We start from the raw sequence: 24,317 nt of genomic DNA, 5'->3' as shown, positions 1-24,317 counted from the left end.
TCACAAGTGCTAAAGGCAGCAGGTGAGATATGCAATGGCGGTTTGTTCTAGAGTCCGACATGGGAAGAAATAATTGGAAACTGTTCAGTCTCTGAGACACGTCCCTTTCTCGGCCGCTGCCACCAGATCAGTCAAGGCTCTCAGGACCTCATGCCTGTTAGTGGAAAGACGAGAAGGGAGGCAAGGAAGACGGAGATGGAGGTGAGAGAAGAGACAAAATGTCCTAAGCCCTGGGGTTTGCTCTTGACCGGTGGAGACTAGACTTCATCCTGTTCCCTTCTGCTGACCAGACTGTTGGGAAAGTGAAGCAGAGGCATGTTGCCATCAGCTCCACCTGAAGATATTATCTGTAACTTTTGAGACCCCTAAAGAAAAACTGTGAGTTTATGCAAGTTCTTCTTGAAGATCTAAGACAGACTTCTTTTTGGTTTGGAAAGATGGGGTGAGGGCCCACGACAGGATGCAATGGAGTGGAACTAAAATTCGCTTTGCATAATCGTGTGAAGTGAAGACTCATCACGCTTCCATTCAAGTTATTTAATCTGCCCTCGCACTCAGTGGGTCCGCGAGGCAGATGAAGGATACGGTCACGCCTGGAACAGTCAGTTCACGCAGGGACAGCTCGGGAGAATCGTGGGGCGCATATGGCCACGAGCTGGAACCCATTACTCAGGTGGCTGGGATTCTGGGCGGTGATGACTCTGTCGGTATCCTCAGCGAAGAAATTGAAAAATTCATGTAGGGTCACAGGGAAACTTCTATTAAAGAAGACTTATGCCTTAGTCTACTTTATTTTATGGGCAATTTAAGTGATTTTCAAGAGTGTTGACTTTAGAACTTAATCCCCACTTAACATGGGATTTTGAGAAAAGCTTTCAGTTTCCTCTTGGCAGTCAGACAGATAGTACTTTGGGGACCTAAGGACTTGGCTCCATTACTCAGGGCAGAGCCAAGGGAGAAAGGTGCTTCATGAAGGTTCCCTCCATGGAGGATGGGGAATGAACTTTAGGAGCAAGGATGTCTGATATTCAGTTTTAGATTCTTTCCTGTTTGGGGCTGTAAATACTCCCCGATTGCTGACCCTCAGTAAACATCAGTTGTACCACCAGCCTTGAATTATTAGTGCCTTGTAGAAAAGTGAGAGGGGGCTGCCTTCATTAAATAATATAATGCATCTAAAATACTTAGAATAAGTGGTTGCCCAAAGTCGAAGCACGATATAAACTGATATTATTCTGATTTAGGGATACCTAAAGCTGCCCCGCATGGAGAAATAGAGCAGAGTTAGTGGGAGGTAATCAAGGAGAAGCTGGAGGCATTTAGAGACACTGAGGACATTTAAATTCTCATTTTCACCTCTTATCATTCTCAATTGCCCTCCCCCAGATCCTGAGGAACATTAGGGAGCAAGCTTGGCTCCCCACAGTTACTTAAGTTGTTCCACTTGGCTACCAAAGGGAAGGAGGACCTGAGAGGGCTAAAGCCTTGGGACAATGCGGGACCTAGGCAATTAGGTGTCAAAACTGTTCAAGAGGACTTTGGGCAGATAGGGATGGAAGAGTAGTGAGAAAGAGTAGACTCTTCTGCAGAATCCCCAACGTATAAAATGTTATGCTCTTATCTGGCTATCACCCTTTTTGTGCACCTGCTATCAGTCACTGATATCAGTTGATTTCATACTGACCAGACTATAAAATTGTATGTTCTGTTCAGGAGAGAGTTCTCTCCATGGCAAGGAGTCATGCAGAGAATTGGGCATGAAATAGGAATGTAATAAATATACTTGAACGGACTAAATTACATATGTGATGAACTTAACTAGGAACATTAAACAGGTCACTTGTAAATTTGTCAGCTTATGGTCACTAATCATATTAATTGGGTACGGTCCTTTTTTTAAATAAACATTTTTCATTACGCCTAACCTCATTAAATCTTGTACAGTGAAAGATGTTGCTTAAAAATTTTTATTAACAGCTCATTTTCATAGTTCAAATAAAGGTTTTACAGATGATAATCAGCAGAATACTTAAAAACAAAATCTTACCTCTACAGAGTTAGCCAGTGTGTAGACTTTATTACATAGGCACATTTTTTTTTTTAAAGTAAACCAGTTTTACATAAAATCAATCACGATAGTACAAAAAGTTTCATCAAGTAAGGATGGATGATGAATGAAGGAAAATACAAGCCTTGGATCAGCTGAGTCATTCAGTGGATCTTGGGTCCATCCATCTTGACACATTGAAATTCACTATGGACATTACAAAAATGCAGGGTGAGGAGGGTGCTCTCTTACCACTCCCTGGCTAACACACCGTCTGTTTAATTTCTGGAACACAGTGAAATTTTCTCCAGGCTCTCTTGGCAGCTGGGCACAAAGGTTGAATGAAAGCCGGCTTAGGGTCAGAGGAGTTCACAGTCTTCCGTCACCCGCACGCTTTAAAACCCTTGAACACTTTGATCCAACAGGTTGCTGTCAGAATCTGCACAAGTTTCCCCAGATCCAGGTGGGGTCGGCGATCCTGAAGCACATGGTACTGGTCACAGTGTGGCTAGATGGTGTCCCCAACTAGCACCGACAGTTTGATCAGAGGAAGAGGGGGCTGCAATTTCTTGCTCTGTCCAGTTCGAATGGAACCATTACATTTGACCAACGCTAAGTACAAGAAACTAAAATCATACTAACACATACCACAGAAGAGATGCTATTTTGTAGTTTGTACATGTTTGAAAAATTTTACAACTACATTTTTATGTTACTAAGAGACAGCGTGGACAGGGAGGACTGGCCCTTTCATCTCATTTCGCCACAACTGTGTGACGACAGTCCCAGCACGCTTACTCCCTCGATGTCTGCATCTTTTCTATAAGAGGACACACCTATGTGAACCCTTGACTGTCCTAACGTGCCTCAGTACCTTGGAGGGGCAGACCTCCTCGACTCTAAGTAGTGCCCAAATCCAACATCTGCTCTGGAGATCTCTCTGCTCTGCAAACTCACCCCCTGCTGTGCGGGGCGATTCCAGTTCAGAGCAGCATCCCAATCCACCTTCACCATCCTTTGGCTCTCCCATATTTATCTGTTTTTTTAAAGGCCACTACAAAACAAGGATTGCAGGGTTCCTGGGCAGATGTCTGAGCAGATGGTAGAGAGTTGAGACATGAAAAGGAAAAAGATGGGCCAGCTGATTTTCCCAATCTTCAAATTTTAAATTTCTTGGTTCTTAAGACTATATGAAGAGTCCTGTTGACATGAAGTATCACTGACAATGGCACCAAAGGGTATTTTGTAAAATAATCCGTAAAACTGGAAAGGACCTGAGGGAACGAGTCCAGCATCCTTACTTTCTTAGCTGAGGTTACTTAAGTCCAACTGGGAAAATCGCAAGTCACTGAACATGGTGATTGTCTCCACGACTATGTCCTTTAAGATTCACAGAAACTCCAATTTTAATCCTGCCAATGAGTTTACACCAAAATCCTCAGTGTCCTAGTGTCTGGCCGTAGCTCCCTTTAGGGGGGCTAAGCTGGCTCAGCACCTCGGCCAGGGTACACACGTGATAAATACTCGTTGAACTGAATTAATTCTACTGTTCATCCCTGCTATGCAGCCCATTAATTTTCCTAGAGCCCCTTACTTTTAAGGGCCAGCCTCCAGTTCAGGTATTTTGAGGTTTGAGGGCCAGCGCCGTATTTCTCATCTCTCTATTCCCACTCATGTTCAATAGCAGTATCTTTTCATATCGCAAGTCTGCTTTTTGGAGTCTGCTCTTTTATAGCTTTTCATTACATGCGATTGATATCTGCCTCTCTCCAGGCCCTACCAAACTTATTACTATGGATAGTTTCTTTACAGGCCAGGAATTGGAAATTCAGAGAGATCCCTTCCCCCCGCAATTGTCAAAACAAAAACCAAGGACTAGACTCTCAATCGGATTTGCTAAGGCACACCAGAAGAAATGCAAAAATTCCGCATTCCTGCTTTAGCTAATACATGGGAAAAGATTACTGACACACACAGCTATTTTCTATGTTTATGTCTGCCTTATACATCTCATTCACTTTTAATTCCTTAAACATATAAATATGAGTCACGATATCCAAAACAAGTTTTCATTTCCAAAGAGCATAATGAAGAAATGAAGGAATGGTGATATGTAGGGACTTGGCACTTAGTTCTTGCTGATGTTTAGAAAACGTCTTTCGAGCTCAGGGAAAATGCCGTGCCTGATTTATATAAAGCGCTGCCATGGTTTGGATGGGCCTTAGGAGTGAACTGTTAGAGATGATTTGTTTCCTAGAGGACAGTTGATGTGGATTTACTTTTTTTTGGGTCAGTTTCCCTTCAAGTTCCTGTTAAATTGCATTCTTCACATGTCCTAAACCCTCGGATGGTGCTAGAATTAACTTACACCATCCTTTGTAGAAGAGCTAAAGCTACCATTCCCAACAGAGAGAATTTCTAAGAGTAGGCTGGATGGCAGTGCTTCCGACTCAGATCAGTTTAATATTCCCAAGGCTGTAAGAAAACATTTCAGATCATTCTCTGCTTTCCTGCCACTAAACTTAGGATGAGACGTAAAGCAGCTCTGAAATCATGATCTCATTTCACAGGTTTCGGCCTTACTATCTCAGACCTCCACCTTACTACGGCGAAACAAATACACAGTAACCTTGGCCAGCGGCTACTGCTGGGGAAACACCTAGCACCCCACGGCTGGCTGTGTCATCTATCAGATGTCTTCTTCTCCCACTGACCATTCGGATGGGCGAGGCTCAGGCTCACAGATCTGTCTGACTCACGGGAACAAAGCTGAATCAGTAGTCTTGACCATGGGCTATATCTTTGAGCACAACAATGTTTTTTCAATATGATTAAGGTACATTGTAGTTTAAATTCAGCTGCACATTAAGTGTTTAAGTGCTGACAATGTTCATTAGCTGACAGTAGAGGCAGGAAAAGAAGGGAAGGAAAATTATTCAGTCCCCCGGGAAACAAAGCATGCTGGCTTGCTTTCATGTAAGTATTTGATAAGAGTTAAGTAGAGTCTCGGGGTCAGTGTTCATCCAGCAAACACTTTTTGAATACCTAATAACTTCCCTTTTTTCCATTAATATATGTTTGTCTCATCGGCAAGGATTTGAGGTGGCTGAAACTATTATATTTTGAGCTTTGTGCTAAGTACTGGAAACAAAGGTTAAGATACATTCCTTGGGAATGTAAATTTCTAGGGAAATAAACCCCTGCTTTCACCCACTCACTGGATTTGAGTAGAAATTACTCTCATTTCAAATAAGAAATATTTTACATAAAAAAAAATATTCTCAAGGGTTATGAGCCTGCCAATAATGCTGGAAGGTGGGGCGGGGGGAGGGGGGGGATAAAAATTATAACTGTCCAGATAACATAAGTGAAAGGCAAAATGTTGATAAGGAGTAGCTAGTACTATATTTATAAGAGTGGTGAGGGGATTAATGCCCCCCATGAAATACCTCACATTCTCTTGTCTGACATATCATGAGTACATTTCTACCCTCTTACTATAAGATCACAAAGCAACACACTAGACTCCAAAGAAAGCACAGCTCTTGGTATGTAGCATCTAATTTATGTCTAACAGTAACACTATGTATTGGTAAAATGAATTCACTTTTAATATTCTTACATTATTGATAACATAGACAGAATTATTTGGGACCACATCCACAAAATCCAGGTCCAGATGACAAATTTAGAGCCAGCATATCAAAAAGGTAATTTGCCCAACTGTGTTTTCTGTGTAGGCGATTAACAAAACACTTGGTCTGGAAATGTACAATATTATACTCCCCAACCCTCTAAATGCTACCCATCATCAGTTTCCCCCAAACAGTAGACAGAAAACAAATTTGATGAAATCAAGGTGGTAGGTTTTAAAAAATTAATAATAATTTGCTTGCTGAATCTAACTGTTAGAGGCGCCTCTCACAGACCCCAAAGAAGTGTTACTGGAGAGCCCGCCTGAGTCAGAGGGAGAGGGCTGTCCCCAACCTCGATTCCTGTCTTCTCATATAAATGGATTTAAATGAGAAAACTCCAGATGACTGCATTGTGATGAAGCCAACTTATTAAAGCAATTAAAGCCTGTGCATTTATCAAAGTGGCAAGCAAATCTAATCATCTGGCTTATGAAGCACAGACGGGCTCTCCCTAACCTGAAGAGGGAGTTGGGTGGGGGTCCGAGGCGTTATATACCTCCTGTCTATAGGGCTCAGAATTCCTCCGCCGAATATTTTGGTACAGATTAATTCTCAAGGTCCCTTTTTTACTCTGTTGTGGCCTTCCCAGAACTCATGAGAAGCACCTGGCAAGTTTATCTTGCCAAACCTTGAGACTGCCGGCCTCTCTGTTTAGGGAGTTTTCCCTTCCCCCTTCCCCCTCCGTCCCTGCATTCTCTCCCGGGGGAGGCTTTTAACCGTTTGCTCTCAAGTGTCCTTGGCTGGGGAGGACAATGGCTTGTTATTTGCAGGCGAGCTGCAAACTGCCCACAGTCTGGCCCTGCTTGAACTTTCCTGCCTCAGTTTCCCTAGTCCTCCTGCCCTGGGATTTCCTCGCTTCTTACTGTCCTGTAACATTGTGACAGCGCGGAAGGGACTTTCCCAGCCCTTGGTGCCCAGGTGAAAGCACGGAGGCGGCAATGAGAAATAACAAAGTGGGGACAAAGGCCCAGCAGGCGATACACACGCGATGCTAAGAGGGGAGGCAGAGACCTGAGAGGGTGTGTGGATGCTGGCCTTGGGCAGGGAAGGTGCCAGAATGACCTTCACTTTGCCAACTCTTCAACTCATCTGGATGTTTCCCTGGGGAGTCTCATGTGCCTTTCGTACGAAGAGGGGAAGGGAAATGCTAGGAGCCCTCGCTTGACAACGCTCTCTGGGGGACCCCACCATATTTCAGAGCATGAAAAACCACTCACCAAAGAAAAACAACTAGAGTTAGAGAGACTAAGACTACTGAGACTAAGCCTATACACAGAAGGGATCTTGGTAGTCTTCCAGCTCAAACCCAACGGAAGAGTCCCTTTCAGAGCATCTGGGATAGACCGTTATTTTAACCTTTGTTTGGGCCTTTGCAGCAACAGGAAATTTTACTACCCGAGTCCGTTTACTTTTTAAAACAACTCTTATTAGAAAACTCTACTTACATTGAAGCAAATATCTGCCATGTATAAAGTTCCCCTTTGTTCCTATGTTTGCCCTTTGAAGCTACATAAAGTAAGTCTAAGTCCACTCTCTTTTTATAGCTCAACAGAAATTTCAATGCAGCTACTATGTAATTTCCTCCTTTTCTTCACTCCCTTTCCAGCCTTCTGCTCTTCGGGGGACCTATCCCCCTGTTCCTTCTATAATCAGACCCTTCCCAGCCCTGACCACCTGCCTCTGGACACAATCCATTTATTAATGTGTCTCTTAAAATATGGTACCTAGAATTGAACCCAACCGTCCATCCAGATGTGGACCTACCAGTGAGTGCAGCATGCAGGGCTCCCTGGGCACCTGTTACCACAGGGTGAATGGCATAGCTTTGTGAATAGCTGCGATATACTCCTGATTCACAACTGAGCTCTTATTTCCATAGAAAACATTTCTACATGAACTGCTGTGAAACTAGGACTTTCCAACACCCTTCCCATCAACACACACACACACACACACACACACACACACACACACACACACACCATGCTATACTTAGAGGGCTGCATTTAAGAAAACTCAAAATATAGCTTCCCATTAATGCCTATTCAATTTCATCTTTTTAGTTTCAGTCTTATGCTCAGATATTTCAAAAAAGTATAATAGTTTCTATAGCTAGTGTCAGTACATAGTTAGAATTCAATGAGTACTCACTGAATAAATCAATCCTGAATCCGCCAGTCAGCAGACTGGACGTATGCCTATGTCTGTGTCATCTGCAAATCTGATAAGCATGCTCTCTGTCCCCCTATTCTGTTCTTCGTGGAGATGCAGAAAAGCAGACGGAAGCTGCCTTTCAATTGTCGAGCAGGTATCCCCTTTGGGATGGCTGATGTAGTTTCTTATGTGGTAAGAAAACTCCAATGTACAAATAAGAAGCAGAGGTACAGAATGTGAGCAGGGAATGGATGGAGGGAAAGAAGATTGAGTGTCCCAGATTCTTCTAATCAGGATTTAATAATTATCCCCATGTTAAAAAAATATGGCTCTCCCGCCATCTCTACCTTAGAGTCTCTGCCTGTTAGATCTATTACAATACTGTGATTATCAAACTCTGAATTTCTGGGAAAAGCTCATACAAGCTCAGTTTTGAAACAGCTTTTAAACGATTTTTTCAGCATACATTTCCTGAAAAGTCTGAGTTACAGAGACATGCGCTATGTATTGGCTACGAGGTATAAAAAGAGCTCCCAAGTGCCCCTACAAGTGCCTGAGGTATCATATATAGATCCATTTGTTTCAGGAATCAGGAATGGCCTGCATTTTTCAGTGTGAATTTGGGAATTCACAGAGCTTGAAGCTGTCTCCTGAATTGAATATAACTTTACAATGAATGTCCCTTTTCCCCAGAATGAAGAAAAATAAACTCAATTTTGCTTTCCCTTCAACAGCCACCCTCTGCAGAACGTGGGGCTAGTCACAGAATAAAGAAGTATCTGACTGTGCCTTTCTTCCCATTGTCTACGGTGACTCAGGGCGGTGAACCCTGTGACTGAAACCTTAGAGAGATGGAAAAAGCGTTTCCATCAAAACAGTCTAGAACCAGGCGGGAAACGTCTCGAAAACCTCTGTTGCATAGTGTTCATATTTAAAGAAAGGAGACACCTACAAAAGGACTGGGAAACCTAACGAGGAAATCTGTTTTGTACCTTTTCTAGGGGGACTGTCAGAGATGGGTCCTCAATGAACTAACTTCTCAATGCTGTGTTTTCCAGAAATGCAGGTAAATGACAGAAGAACATCGGAAGGAAATCATGCCGACACCCATGGGGAGGTTCTTCCCCGACTCTCCCAGTCACGACAGACCGCACCCAGGTGCCGGGAGACAAGCGGAGCCTGGAGGAGGCCCCATCCACAAGCTCCGAAAGTCAGGCGGCCCAGGTGCTTCGGGCAGTGCCAGAGCCCCTCCAAAGCCACCACCTCAGGGTTTCCCGTTCAGACATAGGCAACTACAGACAGGGGGGTCCAATCCACCTTTGCCCACAGGGAGTAGCCACAGTAGGTACTGACTTGAACTTGAGCTATTCAGGAAGATATCCTATGGGGACTCGGGTCAGGGCCCCCTCCGCAGGGCTTTATCACTGGACCCCACACTCCTTGGGGTTTTCTACTTCATCTCCTTCAAAGTCAGGCTTCAAACTCTTCTTCTGCTCAATCTCCACCTGCCAAGAATAGAAGTTGGGGAGAAATATCAGAAGAGGAAAACATCCCAAGAAATAAATCAACCAAAACAGAATATCTTCCTAGAATTAGGTTCTTTGGGATTCCTGGTAATTTTGTCACGCTTTGGGTTTCAGCCATGCCCGAGCCCCTGGCCCTGTGGTCTGGAGTTCCCTCTCCCCCACGGGGCACCTGGAAAATTCTTATTCTCTGCCTCGCACAGTTGCTCAAAGGCCATCTCTTCCGTGAAGCTATTCTTGACTCTAGGGAGCGAGGCGCTCCCCTGTGCATGCTCCCACTGTACCTGGCACATCACACCACGGGCTCCGCAGGGCTGGCCCCATTCACTGCTGTACCCCAGTAATGTAGGCATGCAGCAGGCAACCACAACGGTTTACAGATGAATGAATGCCTTTGCAACTGGCTGTTTACACTCTCATTTTATCTCTTTAAAAAAAAAAGTTTCCAAGCTGATAAACGTGCTTACAGTTCTACCCATATCGTCTGCAGAACACTGTGGCTGTAACTATCAAGGAATCGCAACTTAATCTTGCCTTGAAAGTGACACACTTTAGCTGGAGCCTTGATAAATCAGGCAGGGAATCCTTCAAGCTGGGGAGTTTCGTAGTTAAACCTGCTCCCCTCCACACCAATGTGGATTTATGACGAGGGGGGAAATTCAAGACAGAGCGGTTGACTAGAGCAGCGATGTTTCCATGGGTGAGCTGCAAGAACGTTTGCAACACCTGACTGTCTCATCAGGGGCACTGGCCTCTTTTCCCTTAGATTGTCAAATAAAATTAAAAAAGACAACAGCCACACAAAAAACACTGACTTTTGTCAGAGCAGCAAAAAATGTGTTTCCTGGTGTGCCGCAGGATTTTAGTAATTAGTTTACGTGTGCCACGAGACAAAACCAGGTTGAAAATCACTGAACGAGGGTCGTCTCAGGAAAGCGCTGTTTGTTCTCTGGCCACAAGATGGGGCTTTTGTTCTTTTTCGCAGACCACACAACTAAGGGAGCAATTACACTAAATCGCCATACACTCTAAGGATATTATTATGAATAGAGAATTATTAAGCCACTTTGCAAAACTGTCCTCCAGCAACCCCATTTCCCACCTTTGGCATTAATGCGCTGCTACGGGATCGCTGGCTCCTCGGGGTAGAATCAGACTCGTGTCAGAACACCCCCGCTTGGTTTCCCCCTGCACAACCCGGCCCCGTCACGACTCCAGAAGCCGGTGTGGCTTTTGAGTTCTGCCCCGTAACAGCCCAGTGACCAGGTCAAATAGGTCCTGACTTTACTCAGACGCGTCACCGGCTCCTGCCGCTGAGATGCACGCTTTGGGTCAGCACTTTCCTGACACTCCCAGCTCCAAACTCACTGCCCTGCGACGTAAGTTACATTATGAATGAGTGGTAACAATCCCGTTACCCCATTCTCTCCTTTATGTTGTGTATGGCGACCGAGGGACATCATTCCCCCCGTTCCCCTGCCCGGGAATAGAGGCTATTCCTTTACGCGGGCAGACTCGCGGCGAGCCGCCTCCCAGGCGGTGGGAGCACACTTCGCACCCAGGCAGGCACCGCTGCAAGGAGAGAGCGGGGAGGGCTCGGGGCTGAGCAAACGGACTTGGGGACACGGGCAGGGGCGCGCCAGGCTACCTGGTAGCTGTAGTGTGCGGAATAATTGACCCACTTCCTGACGCCGGTCTTGTCCTCCACAGAGATGGACCGCACAGCGGCTTTGGAGGCAGAAGTTGTGGGCATGCTGAACTCCACGTCCACGTGGCTGGCAAATCTGGAAGGCACTTCCCGGTCAGAGCCGAGCTCAAGGTGGCAGAAGAAGCAGTGCGGGTGACCAGAAGCTATGAAACAAAGACAGAAGAACCTACAGATCAGGCTCTCTGGGGAGGCGCTGGGAGAAGAGCCCCCTCGGGAACAAAGGAGAGCTGGAATCTTCCCGAGGGGCCAGCCTGAGCAGGGGGCTCCCTCTGCAGGAGCCACGCTGCACGTGCCTCGGACCCTTCGATACTGCACTGGTTACAGTAGCCCGGTATCCTGGCAAGGGAAACAGAGGTCACCCTGTCTGCTCAGGTCAGGGTGATATGCGAGCACAGCACAACACTAAGAAATAGGGGCTGTAGACTGGCAGAGAGGAATGAAAGGGGCCAGCGCTTAGCACCCAATAAAACATCAGTGACAGCCACCTGGAGCAAAATCATTGATTTCTTTAGAATGATACACTGAATTTTCTTAATAGCGTTCCATTTTTTTTTAAAAAATATTTTGGGCCTAGCTGGGGTGCCTCAGCGGTTGAGCATCGACCTATGTGATCCAGGAGATCACAGTTCGATTCCCAGTCAGGGCACATGCCAGGGTTTCGGGCTCGATCCCCAGCAGGGGGCATGCAGGAGGCAGCCGATCAATGACTGTCTCTCATCATTCATGTTTCTCTCTCTCTCTCTCCCTCTCCCTTCCTCTCTCCGAAATCAATAAAGACATATTTAGAAAAAAATGTTTTGGGCATGTTTTTGTGGGTGAATGGCATATGTAAATGGCGGAGTCTTTATAAGCACATTTATATTCTGGAAGCACCAGTACACACGGGAGAGCAGACAGACTAACAGTCAGCATCCCTGGGTCTGACTTCCAGCTCCCCTGCTAAGTAGCAGAGATCCTGCACCAAAGTCCTTAATTCTCTCCAGGCCTCAATTCATCTGTGAAGTGGGGGGTGGGGGGAGGGCACGCTGGACAATGCCAGGCATAGCCCCTTCCTGTTCTTCGAGTCTGTAAGTCTGTGGCTCGTTTTACTGTGCCCGGATGGCCACCTCGACCCACTGCTGAGTGCTCTGTGCCAGGGTCTGTGCTGAATGCTTTCGGTTCCACAGATTCTCTCCCCGCCTCTTTGTAACAGTCTCCGGTGGTCATACCATTACATTCTGCTACAAACTGACAGAGCTAAGGCCTGAGCCCAGCCATCTGACCCCAAATTGTTTTAACCACTTTGTCTGAGTCATAACTTCTTGGTTCCCAAACCTCAAGACCAGGTTTGCAGGGTGACAAGGTCTGCAGGGGAAGTCAGCTATAAGAACTCCCACATAGCAGCTGGCCACGGATAAACAATGTTACACAGCTTTGATTTCATTATGTAACTGAAACAGCCCTTAGTTATCTGAGTTTTCCCAAATAAACAATTCCAATTTCCTTTATTGGTCTGGGCAGGACTTTCTAATCTCAGTAAGTGAGGCCCTACACACCCTCTCTCCAAGGAAAACATTACAGAATGAAGTATTTGTTTTGCTCTGTTTCACAAGTGTGAGATGTTTCAGTGGTTATTTCTGAAGAGTAAAACTTTAGGAAATTAATTGCAAAATTTTGCACTGGTTTTAGGAAAGGAATTTACAATACATGTAAGAGTAAAAATTACATTATTTAAAAAGGAATCCATTCCATTTTTTAAAAAAACTGTGTACCACAGATGCAATTTTACAGCTATCATATATTGAGCCTTTATTACTGGCCAGAGACTGTGCTCAACACTTAAGAGCATTATCTAATTTCATTCTTAATGAGTTAGGCATTAATAACCCTATTTTATAGGTGAGGAAAATGAGATTTCTCTGAGAGGTTTAAATAAATTGCCTGAGGTCACAGCCATTAAGTTGTAATACTGGGAATAAAACTCATATCTGACCAACTCTAAATTATGCCTAAACTTCTCTCAATGCACGGCTATAGATTTAAATCACTACAAAGTATACAAAGTATACCAGCAGAGTTTCTGAATTTAATTCAATAGCAACTTGAAGAACAGTTGTATCTAATGACCCTTATTTACACATTTGGAACACTGAGAAATCATTACTTTCCACAAAACTGACCCCCTCCTATCACCCCACCAAGGTGTACGCACAGCCTACTATGAAATCGGCAGTCTGTCTTGATGCCCAGCACCAGCTGATGGGAGAGGGGCGCGGGTGGACAGAGGGCAGGGCAGTTTTGAGAGCTCGTAGAGTTTAATTTACGGTAATGAGCTAATGAGCCCACGCACCGTGTCATCTTCTTTGATGAGTTTGAGAAAACTGCACATTAAACTTCAGATTTCCATTTTCCCTAAAAGGGGAACCATACTGGAATTCTTTGCTCTTCACCGGGCCCAATGAGAACTGAGGAAGCTACCTGTGCAGGGCAGGATATTTTGCTTCCTGGCGGAGGATCGGGGGAAGCAGCAGGACTGGTGCTTTGTCCTGGTGCCTTCTAGGACTAAGAAAACCTCTTGGGATCAGGGCGGGAGGGGTCCTGGCAGAGTGCGGGGGGGCTGCACTCACGCATGGCCGGGCGGGGTGGGCCCTGCCGGCAGGAGCCGTGATGGAGTCCAATGCGGCTGGTTAGTCTTCCGATGGCTGGGATGGGACGCACCTGCTGTGGCTGCAGGCTTGGGTGCCAGCAAAGCCAGAGGGGCCGCCCTGCGGGCCCATGCCGCCCGTGGTCTGCCTGCCTTGCCTGCTGGGGACTAGGGGTGCAGGGCCACTGCAGGTGGGAAGGCACGCGGCAAGTCAGGCCTCCTTCACCGAGAATGGAACTGTGAGGATTATGGAAAATAATCTAGAAAAAGTACCTTCCCAAAGCTGTCTAAAGACCAAGACAGAAGAGCCCAAGATAGGGGACAATGACTAATAGATCATCATCCAGCCTCTGGTTTCTTGGCACCCGACGGGGAGGGCAGGGGCTGGGCACAGTAAGCACCAGCAGCGGTAGGAACCTGCTTGCTCCCTGGAATTCAGATCCTGCGCACCCCAAGGCTCCAGAAAAGGGTGCTGCCCATTTCCTGAACTGATGCAGAATTGGCCAGAAGTATTATAAGAGGCCCTTTGGGGGGGGGGGTCACTTCTAAATCTATATAACCATGCCAGCAAAAGCAGTAATTGGGGTGGGTGGGGGGAATTTAAGTGAGAAATATTCCTACATATCCTTATGCTTTCCAGTATTTCAAAAAAATCTTTCACAAATAAGGTTTCAGTCATCTGGAAATGCATATGTAATATATAAGCTGCACTTGCTTGGCCTTGAGCCTACTGAATACCACCCACTGGGAAGCATTAGGAGAGTGTTTGCTGAAGACCAGTGCTTTCCCCTGTCCTGCACCCACTCTCCTTTCTTCTGGTGCCAATCTCCCCCCGCCCTTTGGGACATAATCTTCCCCTGCACTGTGTGTCATCTTGGTGGTCACGTCAGTCAAAATGCACCGACCTCCTCGGCTCGAGCCAGGGGCACAAGGACAGAAACTGACTTGTGATTCGTCCCAGTGGCTGCAGCTGAGGAGGCATCATAGTCCCTCCTATCAAAAGCTGTCCTTCCTTCGGTTCTGAGCTGCCCATATCCTCCCATCAGCTTTCTTCAGTCAGCCTTTGCTGCTTATAACCAAACATCCCCCAGGTAATGCTTTTAAATATTTGAGAGGAAGAAGTCTGAAACGAGTGAGGTATGTGTGCACAGCCTGGGAGAACTGCACATCTCTGGCCCCACGTGGCACTTATTCCAGGTTTGGGTCTCTTTGGTGTCATCTACAAAGAGGCAGCTGTGGTACTGAAAAAAGGCCCCGGATGTGGCTTTGTGACTTCAGGTGAGTCTTGTCACCTCCCGGCCTTAATCTTTTCCTAAGTAGAAAGAATAGGTTGAAGGAAGTTATCCTCAAGGTCCCTTCCACCTTGAGAAAGCCAGTAGCTCCAAAATAAAGTTACCTGAATCCATGCTTCTCAGTACACTCGAGAGCTAGAACTCCCAATAAACATAAACCTGAAGTCTTGTTTTTCCCCCATGTCACGTGTCTAGCAAGTTGAACAGTAATTTTCTCTCTGTCACCTTGGTTTTCTTCCCAAGGCCAAAGAATCCAGGGTCCCCCCCCGCCCCGCCCTGCCAATTCAGAGGGGCCCCGTGGCTGAGGTAGAAACCACAGAGCTCTCGCCAGGAGAACACAGTGGTCCTTCAGGGGAAATGAATTAGGAGCACAGAGAGGAAGACTCTGTTTTAAAAATTCTGTCAGTTTAGAAACAGGGTGGCAAGCCCAGCCCCAGACACGGAGGTCCAACTGTCTCCCCGGTCTGCACTGCTACGCCCGGCGTCGGGCACAGGCGGCCCTGCTGGGCCCACGGCCTCGGGCGCCTGGAGAGCGGACCAGGCCGACAGCCTCTCCACACAGGACGGGGAGTGACGCTGAACACGCCGTTAGGATTCAACGGCGAGAATGGAAACAAGAATATCTGCACAGGAGAAAATGTTCCAGTCAAGAGTGTCCCCAAACCTCATTCTTCCTGCTGGGCTAGGAGAGCCACTTTTCTTAACAGACGAGCAAAGCTGATTATAAGCAAGAAGTGGTTTAACAGAGCAAAGGATCAGGGGCTTACTGCCTGCCACTGGGTCACCAGACGTATCCTAACAAATAAGGCCGTCAGAACTGGCTGGATGCTCACTAGTTCTGTTGTTTCGCTAACTCTCACGGGAACCGCGAGGAAAGTCATTGCCTTCTGGGCTCACGCAAGCACAGAACCGCCCCACTAGCTGCGAGCGGGCCAGCGAGGGCTGGCAGGCTTCAACTCTTTGTTTAAATCCAACATCCCTTCCTTAACTTTTTGTCTGATAGAATTTCAGCCCTTTTGGACCCTCCTATCCTGGCTGCATCCTCAGTCTGACCTGAGGCCATTTCTCCTCTTTTCTATCCCCAAACCCCACCCCTGAGCTCGAGATGTGATGACTGACAGGCCTTTCCCCCGGTGGCTGGGGTTGTAAACAGACTCCTCGCCTGTATTCTGTATAGGACGAGCCGTAATAAACCCACCCCTTTGCCTCCACCAGGGCACACTTACGAAGACACCTCTTCAGCCCTGGCCAGTGTGGCCCGGTTGGTTGGAGCACCATCCTGTGCACCAAAAGGTCGAGGGTTTGATTCCCGGTCAGGGCACATGCCCAGGTTTTGGGTTTGATCCCCAGCTGGGGTGGGAACCGACTGGTGTTTCTCTCTCACATGGCTGTTTCTGTCTCTCCCCCCAGCCCCCTCTAAAAAAAAAAAAATCAATAAAAAACATCCTTGGGTGAGGATTGGGAAAGAAAAAAAAAAGATCTCTCTTCAGAACCCAGAAGCCTTCTAGGATCTGGAAATGGATGGCTTCCAGCACCACAGATAATATTTTAATGAGCCAGGAAGGAATAGAAATTCATAAGCTTCCCTGGAAGGCTGCTTGGCAGCTCAGCTGAGAATAATGCACAGCGTTATGGAAGACGTGCGGCCACTCAGGAGGTGAGAGGACGGAGGGAAATGGGTCATCGTGTTTGTCGCTCACTTTGCTCAGATCTTTTTGCTTTCCTGGCCCCACTGCCCCTCCACCCCCCGCCCCGTCCCACGTCAAAGCTCAGCGCTTCGTCGGGAGACGGGGTGTGGAGCCCTGGTCCCGCCGCTCGGCAGCTGCGGTGGTTTCCACGGTCCACAAACCGCCACCTACCTGAGTTTTTGTCAGGCAGGCGGCTGATCCTCCACACGATGGAGCTGAAGGCGTGTTCGTACTTGGCAGTGCCCAGAGTCACCCTCATGACGGGCTCGGAGCCAGACGCGCTGGTGGAGCCGAAGCTGGCGCCCCGGTTCACTTTGGCTTTCAGGGACTTCTCCCCCAGCACGCTCTCCCTGCGGAAGTTCTTCACCCACTCACTGGGCACGGGGTAGCGAACCATCACGTTCTCGCAGGGAACCTGCGTGAGAGGGTCGCAGTTGGAGGAGAAGCCGGGGGACATCCTCAGCCAGCTCTGCACCTCCACCTCGGCCCCGGAGATGCTGGCCACCGTCCTGAGCGTGAAAGGCAAGGTCTTCTCGGCGAACACGGTGCGGAACCGCATCAGCTCGAAGCGGCACGCGTCCAACGGGTTGAACAGGATCACCCGGGAGCTGCTGAACACGTCCTGGTCCACGCACCCGTGGAAGCGGCACTCGTGGAGCCGGATCCACTTGGTGGTGGTGGTCGGCACGATGTCCTGCCGGGAGACGACTTCGTTCCCCTTGACCAGGACGTCGTTGAGGCCCAGGCGGCACTCCGCGAGCCCCGACAGGAAACTCAGGACGTGGACCCGAGTCAGGACGCGGTGCTGGAGGACCCGGTTGTCGCCTTTGCTCACCACGGCCGAGAACTCATCCCTGACATCCACCGTGATCTCCTCCTCCAGGTAGTTCAGGCCGACGGTGCTCAGGTCCGTGGACAGCACCGGCAGCTCCATCAGCCGGTCCTGAACGGCGCGGATGAAGCTCAGGAAGTCGTCGTAGCTGGTGGTGCCCAGCTTGATCACCTGCTCCCTCTCCGCCGTGTGGGCCACAGCAGGCTTCGGCTGGTATTTCTTCTTCTCCTTGTAGGTGACACGGTCTATCCGCAAGCTGTGGATCCTGCCATTCTCGTCGTAGTTCTGGAGCCGGGGCTCGGAAATCTCGTGGCAGATCTCCAGCTTGAGCTCGCGGAAGGGCTTCTCTAGGCCCTGCTCGTAGTACAGCTGCAGGTAACCGCTGTCTGTCAGTTTGATGTAGATGGGTCCCCAGTGCCGGGAGGACATGATGTTCTTCTTCTCAGGGATCCTCAGCATCATTGGCCACCCATCCCTGGGCTGGGACGGTGCTGAGCCGGGCGGGCGGCCATCCAGTTCGCACCAGGCTAGGGGGTCATCGTCGGGCAGGGTCGCGCTGCCCAAGTGGTCAGGGTCGTCGATCTGCAGCCCTTTGAGTTTCTCAACAGCATCAGAGTGTGACTGGGTTTTGCTCGAGTCGTCAAAACTGATGGCATCCTGGTAGATGACAATGAGGGAATCTCTTTGGCTTTTGCCTGTGGCGCTGGACGTGGAGTTGTTCTGGGAGCGCCTGGCCTGCTCCTCAAAGAAGGCGCTGAACGGGTTGATCGGGGACGGCTGTACATCCTGCAGCGTCTCATTCAGGAAAGGGTTGGTGGCCCTCCAAGGCGGGGCCTCCGCTATGGAAGGCGGGTGGTTTAAGGAGGAAACGTCCAGCTTCTGGACTTTGGAGAAGTTCATCAAAGTGCTCTTGGGACGCTCCCTCTTCTTAAATGAGCCAGTGGAGCTATGAGGTACGTCGGGGGTCACGGGCGCAACGGGTGGCGTGCTCGACTTCAGAGGAGAGGGGATGGGTGGCAAAGGGCAGCTGACTTCATTGTCATCAAAAGTGACCCAGCTGGGGAAACGAGCAGAGGTCACTGGAGTGGCTGGGTGGCCGTTCACGACGGGCCTGCTGGCCTGCTGGCCGACGGCCGCCATGTCTACCCCTTCGTCGTCCAGAAGTGAGGAGGAATTGTCTAAAATGGAAAGGAGAACACGTGAGGGCTGCTATCAGGGCGCCCGGAGGCAGGGAGCGGAGGCGTGGGAATGAGGGATGGCTAGACTTGCATCTGGAACCCAGTGGATTCCAAAGCAGCGCATCACCTGTCTCAGGCTTGGTCTGCGCGCAGATCTCAGAACTTTGTAATAAGCACTCAGAGGGGTGCATCCAACACAGCGGGAACACAAGTGAGTCTGCTGACAGAAGCCCCGGCAGGACCGAGGTCCCTTGCAACTGGATTCTTATACCTTCTCCCCTTTGCAGTACATAAATTTACAGAACAGATGTTTTCTTTGCTCTAAAGTGTGTATTCTTAATTTTTCTTTTTTGTATTCTTAATTTTTGAACATTGAAAACCACCTCCCGCATAAAATGATATGAAGCTGATCTCAAGTTATCTGCTCTACGTGATAATATGACTGCAAATAATATAATTGGAGGGATTTTTTGCCCAAATGGGATCAATAAATATTAAAGACAAAAATGTTAATATCCTTAAATATGAAAAAGTTCACACAAGTAAGTAAGAGAAGCACAAAATGTCCAATAGAAATACAGGTAAAGGACATATCCAGATAACTCAGGAAAGAGACACTAAAAATGTCTAATAAGCGTGTAAAAAATGTTCAACATCACTAGTAATAAGAAAAACACAAGTTAAAAAACCAGTGAAGATTTAAAGATTTTAGTACTGCATGAGGGTGAGGGGGCCATGACAGGAGCAGTAAACAGACCTTTAAGGAGACTGTAAGATGCTACAAACTCTCTGAAAGTGGTTTGGCAACTTGTCTGAAGGGCCTTACCAAAGTTCATAAATAATGCCTTACGGAAACAAACCCAAACTGGGACCCACGCTTTGGGTGAATGTTAGGAAATTGCGGCACACAATGAAATAATACCCAGCCATTAAAATGTTTAATAGTATGCAGTAACGTCAGAAAACGCTCACGATATCATCTCTTCTTTTTTCTCTAACATACTTTTCTATCTTAGGGTTTTATTTTAAAGGGGAGGGGGGGGGTTTACAAATAAAGCTCCTAACCCTAGCAGAGCATTCAAGGAAGGAGATACAGGACCTGAGTTTCCATGCGGGAAGGATCCAAACCTTTTCAGTAGGGTAAAAACCCTGTATGTCCACTGTGGGAAGGGGAGGGGGGGAGAAATGAGGCCTTCAGCAAGGAGGAGTGGATTCGGATGAAGGAATGACACAGAAAACAAATCTGAGTCTGGCATACAGTAGATACTCAGTTAAGGTTTGTTGACTGAATGAGTGAGAACAGAAACTCTGCCTTGGAGCCATTCTACTCTGTCTCTAGAGGAATGTGTATGGGGATCTCTGCCACTACTCCGCCCACTGTTTCTACTGCCAGGAATTGGGAATCAGAGAAAAACGGATACTCAGATGCTCAAGTCAAATAGTTTAGTCTAACTGCCTCGCCAAACCTTCATGAATATCATATCCAACCATAACAAATCAGCAATGCCACCCACGATTGCAATTGTAATTACACATGGATAGGAAGGCTGGCTTGTCATCTATCTCTCCAAGTATATTTATTCAAATAGCGATTCCCTCTACTGAAAATGTCAGTCTGAAAATGTAGGCTACAGACAAGAGCATGCATACGTGCATATCCGCAACTCACCCCCGAAATATAAAGAGCAGAAAGTATTTCCCACACCAAAAGGATTTCAAGGCATTTTAAAATTAAAGACAGCACTATCCTTCACATTAATCAGCAACCCACTTTTGTAGATGCCTATGTGACTTATTTTCTGGAAAACAGAGGGAAGGGAGTCAAGAAACAATCCAGGTTTTCGAATTTATATTTTATGTATTACTACTACTAAGGGAGCAATGTGGCCCTGAGTAAAATATAATCCCTTTCTTGGAGCTGTAACCAAGCCCCCCTAGAGAACTGGGGAAGGAGTGAACCTCGAAAGGCATCAATTTCTAATGAATCGGCTCTATGGAGTTTCTGTAATGCGGCGTTTCCACCCACCCAGTCTGGGACTGACTTACCCTTGGGCCAGGGACATCCTTTCTCCTTGCAGCTCAGCGCCACTCCCTGCTCTAAAGCAAGCGGGAGGCCTCTGGAGGCTGGCTTTCTGCCTACACTGCCGAAGGATGCCCGTCTGTTGGGAATCTTGTCCCCAAAATAGCATTTCTCATCTTGCTCTCCCAAGCCAACAAAGAAGAGGGGGAAAAGGCCTTTGTCTCCACTGAAGATACTTTTCTTACAATAAAATGTCTTTCAGTCAATAATAAATGAAGCAAAATTAAGGGCTTACAAATAGGGAAGTCAGTGTTAATAAAGGGTAATTTAAAACCAAGTTATAAACTAAGTTATTTAAAACCACACCAAGTCCTAGCTGGTTTTGAAGCATTAGACTCATAATACAATTTAAATGAAGTGTCTCTATATTTGGAGGGAAGTTTTTAAAATTAATTTCTAGACATTCTGTGTTCTCTTGGACAATCAATAAAAAAGCATCAAAAGACTGTTACAAACTGTCCCCTCCTTTGGCAGTTTCATCTCCCATGATTACAACCTGTTTCAAAAATCCGTCCTTTGGGATAGTAGTGGGTTATAGGGCAAAGCCCTGAAAATAAGAATGTTTTCCTACAAAATCCATACTTATAGAGAAAAAAATATCTTAATGAAGACACTTTATGGATAAAAAGCAAAAACAGTCCATAGTTCACATGGAAATAAAGCATTTGTTGAGGTGAACTCAAGAACTGCCAAATATTACTTTAAAAAATTACCCTTTATTAACACTGACTTCCCTATTTGTAAGCCCTTAATTTTGCTTCATTTATTATTGACTGCAAGACATTTTAAATAGCTTTTACAAAGGTTAGGCCACATTTTCTGAGCTTCTTTTTAGTAAAGGTTGTTTGGAACTTTCACCTATAAAAATAACTTACCTGTATGTGAATTTCCTGGGGGGAAATATTTGCATCGCACATGATAAGAACCTACGTCCTTAATATATAATGACGGTGTATCCTTAATAAAAGTGGATACATCCTCACAAAAAAACAGGATGAGAGCAGAAAACTCACTAATGAAGTTTTCCCATCTATAAATATAAGTTTCTAGTAACTACTTGGGAAAAAAAAAAAAGAGTTTAACCTCACAAAACAATAAATGCAGTTCTCCCCAGGTCACAAAGACAAAGACTTAGAAAAAAAGAATAACCATTATTGGTGACATGGGGAAATTTTACATTCTGATAGAAGTGTTCAGAAAAAAATCTTTCTGGAGGGCAATATGGAAATTTGTATAAAAGGCTCACAAAACATGATCTAAAATTCTGCTTAAAGGTGTTTATTCTAGGGAAAGAAAAAGACAGGCATGCGATGATGTCCAGAGTGTATGTTTATCAGAGCAATGTTTTATCACAGAAAAACTGGAAACCACCTAAATGCTCAGTAACGGGAAATTGGTCATATATAATCGTTATACCCATAAGATGGAATTCCATGAAGCCCTGAAGACGATGCCTTGATACACGTTTACTCACATGGCAGCTGACCAGGACAGACATTGTTAGTGAGTAATAAAAAGAGCCCACAATCTGGCGTCAGCTTGCCTGGGTTTCCATTCCATATCTGCAGCTTACAGCTACGTGACTTAGGGCAAGTTGTTTAATTTCTCTGTGTCTCAGTTTTCCCATCTATGAAATTAGAAAAATCCTAAATCCTACCTGACAGGGGTGTTGGGAAAATTTAATTCAGATGCCAGTAAAACTGTGCCTGGCAAATAATAAATGTTTAATAGTTGTTAGCTACCATTACTGCTACTGCTACTACTACTGCTAGAATGACTCATTTTCATGATATAAAGTATATAGGTGTTTAAAGCTTTGCAATATAATATTTCACAATGTTTAATGTGAAAAAATGTCTCATATGGGGTAAGAAGTGATTTTTAAAATTTTAAATCTGTATTCTTTCTTTCAAAAAATGTGATAATGCTTACAAAATAAGAAGGTAATAAAAAGTCAAAACATATCCTTATTACTCCTACTAATGAACTTTAGGGAAAGAACACAAACAGCTTAGCTGTGGTCCACGTGGATAAAGCAGCGGTTGGATCCTTCCTAAGACTCTAATATGACTGGTGCGGCTGATACTGGAAACAGCGTTGGGAGAGGCAAGCAAATGTCTCCAGTAAGACATCGGCAAAACCTAATCATATTCAGAACAGAATTAGCTGTCACCCACAATTCCATTTTATTAACTCATTAAAATAAAACCCAAACCAAGGCTTTAATTCCTATGTCTTCCTATTACTTTAAGTCCTATGTCTTCCACGTGCCACCTCCAAATTGTTTTTATTATGGGCTGGGCTGCTGCCAAACAAAAGCCATGGATGAAAATCAGGTTCTCCTTTTACACCTCAGGGAGACTTTCCAGGGCCTGAGAGCTCCCTGGTTGGTGTCTTTGCTGACGCAAACCAAAGAGAAATGGTGGATTCTTTTAATGTTAGACCGCACTCTATTTTCAGTTCCCAGAAGATTAAATTAAATGATTACAATGGTAATCAAAGCCACCAAACTGAAGAAAATGTAAAAACTATGGGGGGGAAATCCCGTTTCTAGGATATTTTAAACACAGCAGACACTCTGCCATCTTGTTCCCCTACTTGGGTAACATAACTTGTTAATGGAATGGCAAATGCAAAAATCTCACTGAGAGCTGTTCACTGGAATTCATTAGCAGTGGCAAGAAGAAATAATCTTAGATTATTGCCGTTTTCTCAACATGACAGCAGTCACTATTAGACAAGAGCATATACTTAAAACGGTACAACCAGCCTCAGATGCACTGAAGGCACTTAAATATTTGTGGAGTAACCTGTACAGTGAAATGCCAGCACGTGCCCTGACCGGAAATCAAACCTGTGACCTCTTGGTTCCTGAGTCGAAGCTCAACCGCTGAGCCACACCGGTCAGGCCCATTGCTCTTTATGTGGACTTTCCAGCAATAACAACAAAATAACCAAACTGTCCCAACATGCAACAAGCCACTTCTTTCCAATTGAATTTGGAGTCGGTAATTAGATTTCATTTCAGTACTTGTCCAGCTCCTGTTTAATTACCAAGACCAGAGAAGACATTCCTACAGCCTAACGGTAGATGCAATTTCATAAACTGTAAACATATTGAGTTAAAATAATCCCTTAGAAAAATAGGAAAACTAATTGCTAGCACGACAATAAATGTATTGTAGCAGGTGGAGATCTATTTGTACTCTCAAATCTCTCAAATTTTTCAGAAACCTCATAAAATAGGTAATCTACAGACAAACACAGTAAAAAGCTATTTCCAGAGGATTCATATACTCAGTACTTTTCCTGACTTGCTAGAGCATCCACAGCATCCAGCCTCTGTACACTAGTGTCTCCTGGGTGGACACAAGTCCTGTGAGGGAAAGGCTAGCTTACAAGTGGTTTGAGCTAATGCTAGATGGGATTCCTGCCCCATGCTGGTCTGTACCACCTGCTGTGTCACCATACACAGGCAGAGGGTAAAGCTTGGGCTC

General features: G+C 46.1%; 1 protein-coding gene across 1 annotated transcript in view; it reads right to left on the bottom strand.

Moving 5' to 3' along the window:
* Positions 1–1,949: 1,949 nt before the first annotated feature.
* The window catches only part of STON2 (stonin 2), a 112,805-nt gene continuing 90,437 nt past the window's right edge, over positions 1,950–24,317 (bottom strand). The window contains exons 5-7 of the mRNA XM_087818754.1: positions 16,902–18,740; positions 11,068–11,270; positions 1,950–9,401 (exon numbers count right to left, since the gene is read on the bottom strand). Coding sequence (XP_087674880.1) covers positions 9,318–9,401; positions 11,068–11,270; positions 16,902–18,740 — 2,126 coding nt within the window. The 3' untranslated portion in view covers positions 1,950–9,317. The remainder of the gene's footprint in view (positions 9,402–11,067; positions 11,271–16,901; positions 18,741–24,317) is intronic.

The sequence above is a fragment of the Miniopterus natalensis genome, chromosome 1 (genome assembly GCF_054644295.1).
Source record: "Miniopterus natalensis isolate mMinNat1 chromosome 1, mMinNat1.hap1, whole genome shotgun sequence".
Classification (NCBI taxonomy): Eukaryota; Metazoa; Chordata; class Mammalia; order Chiroptera; family Miniopteridae; genus Miniopterus; species Miniopterus natalensis.
Note: the sequence above shows the minus strand (reverse complement) of the source record. Positions and strands in the feature narration are given on the sequence as shown.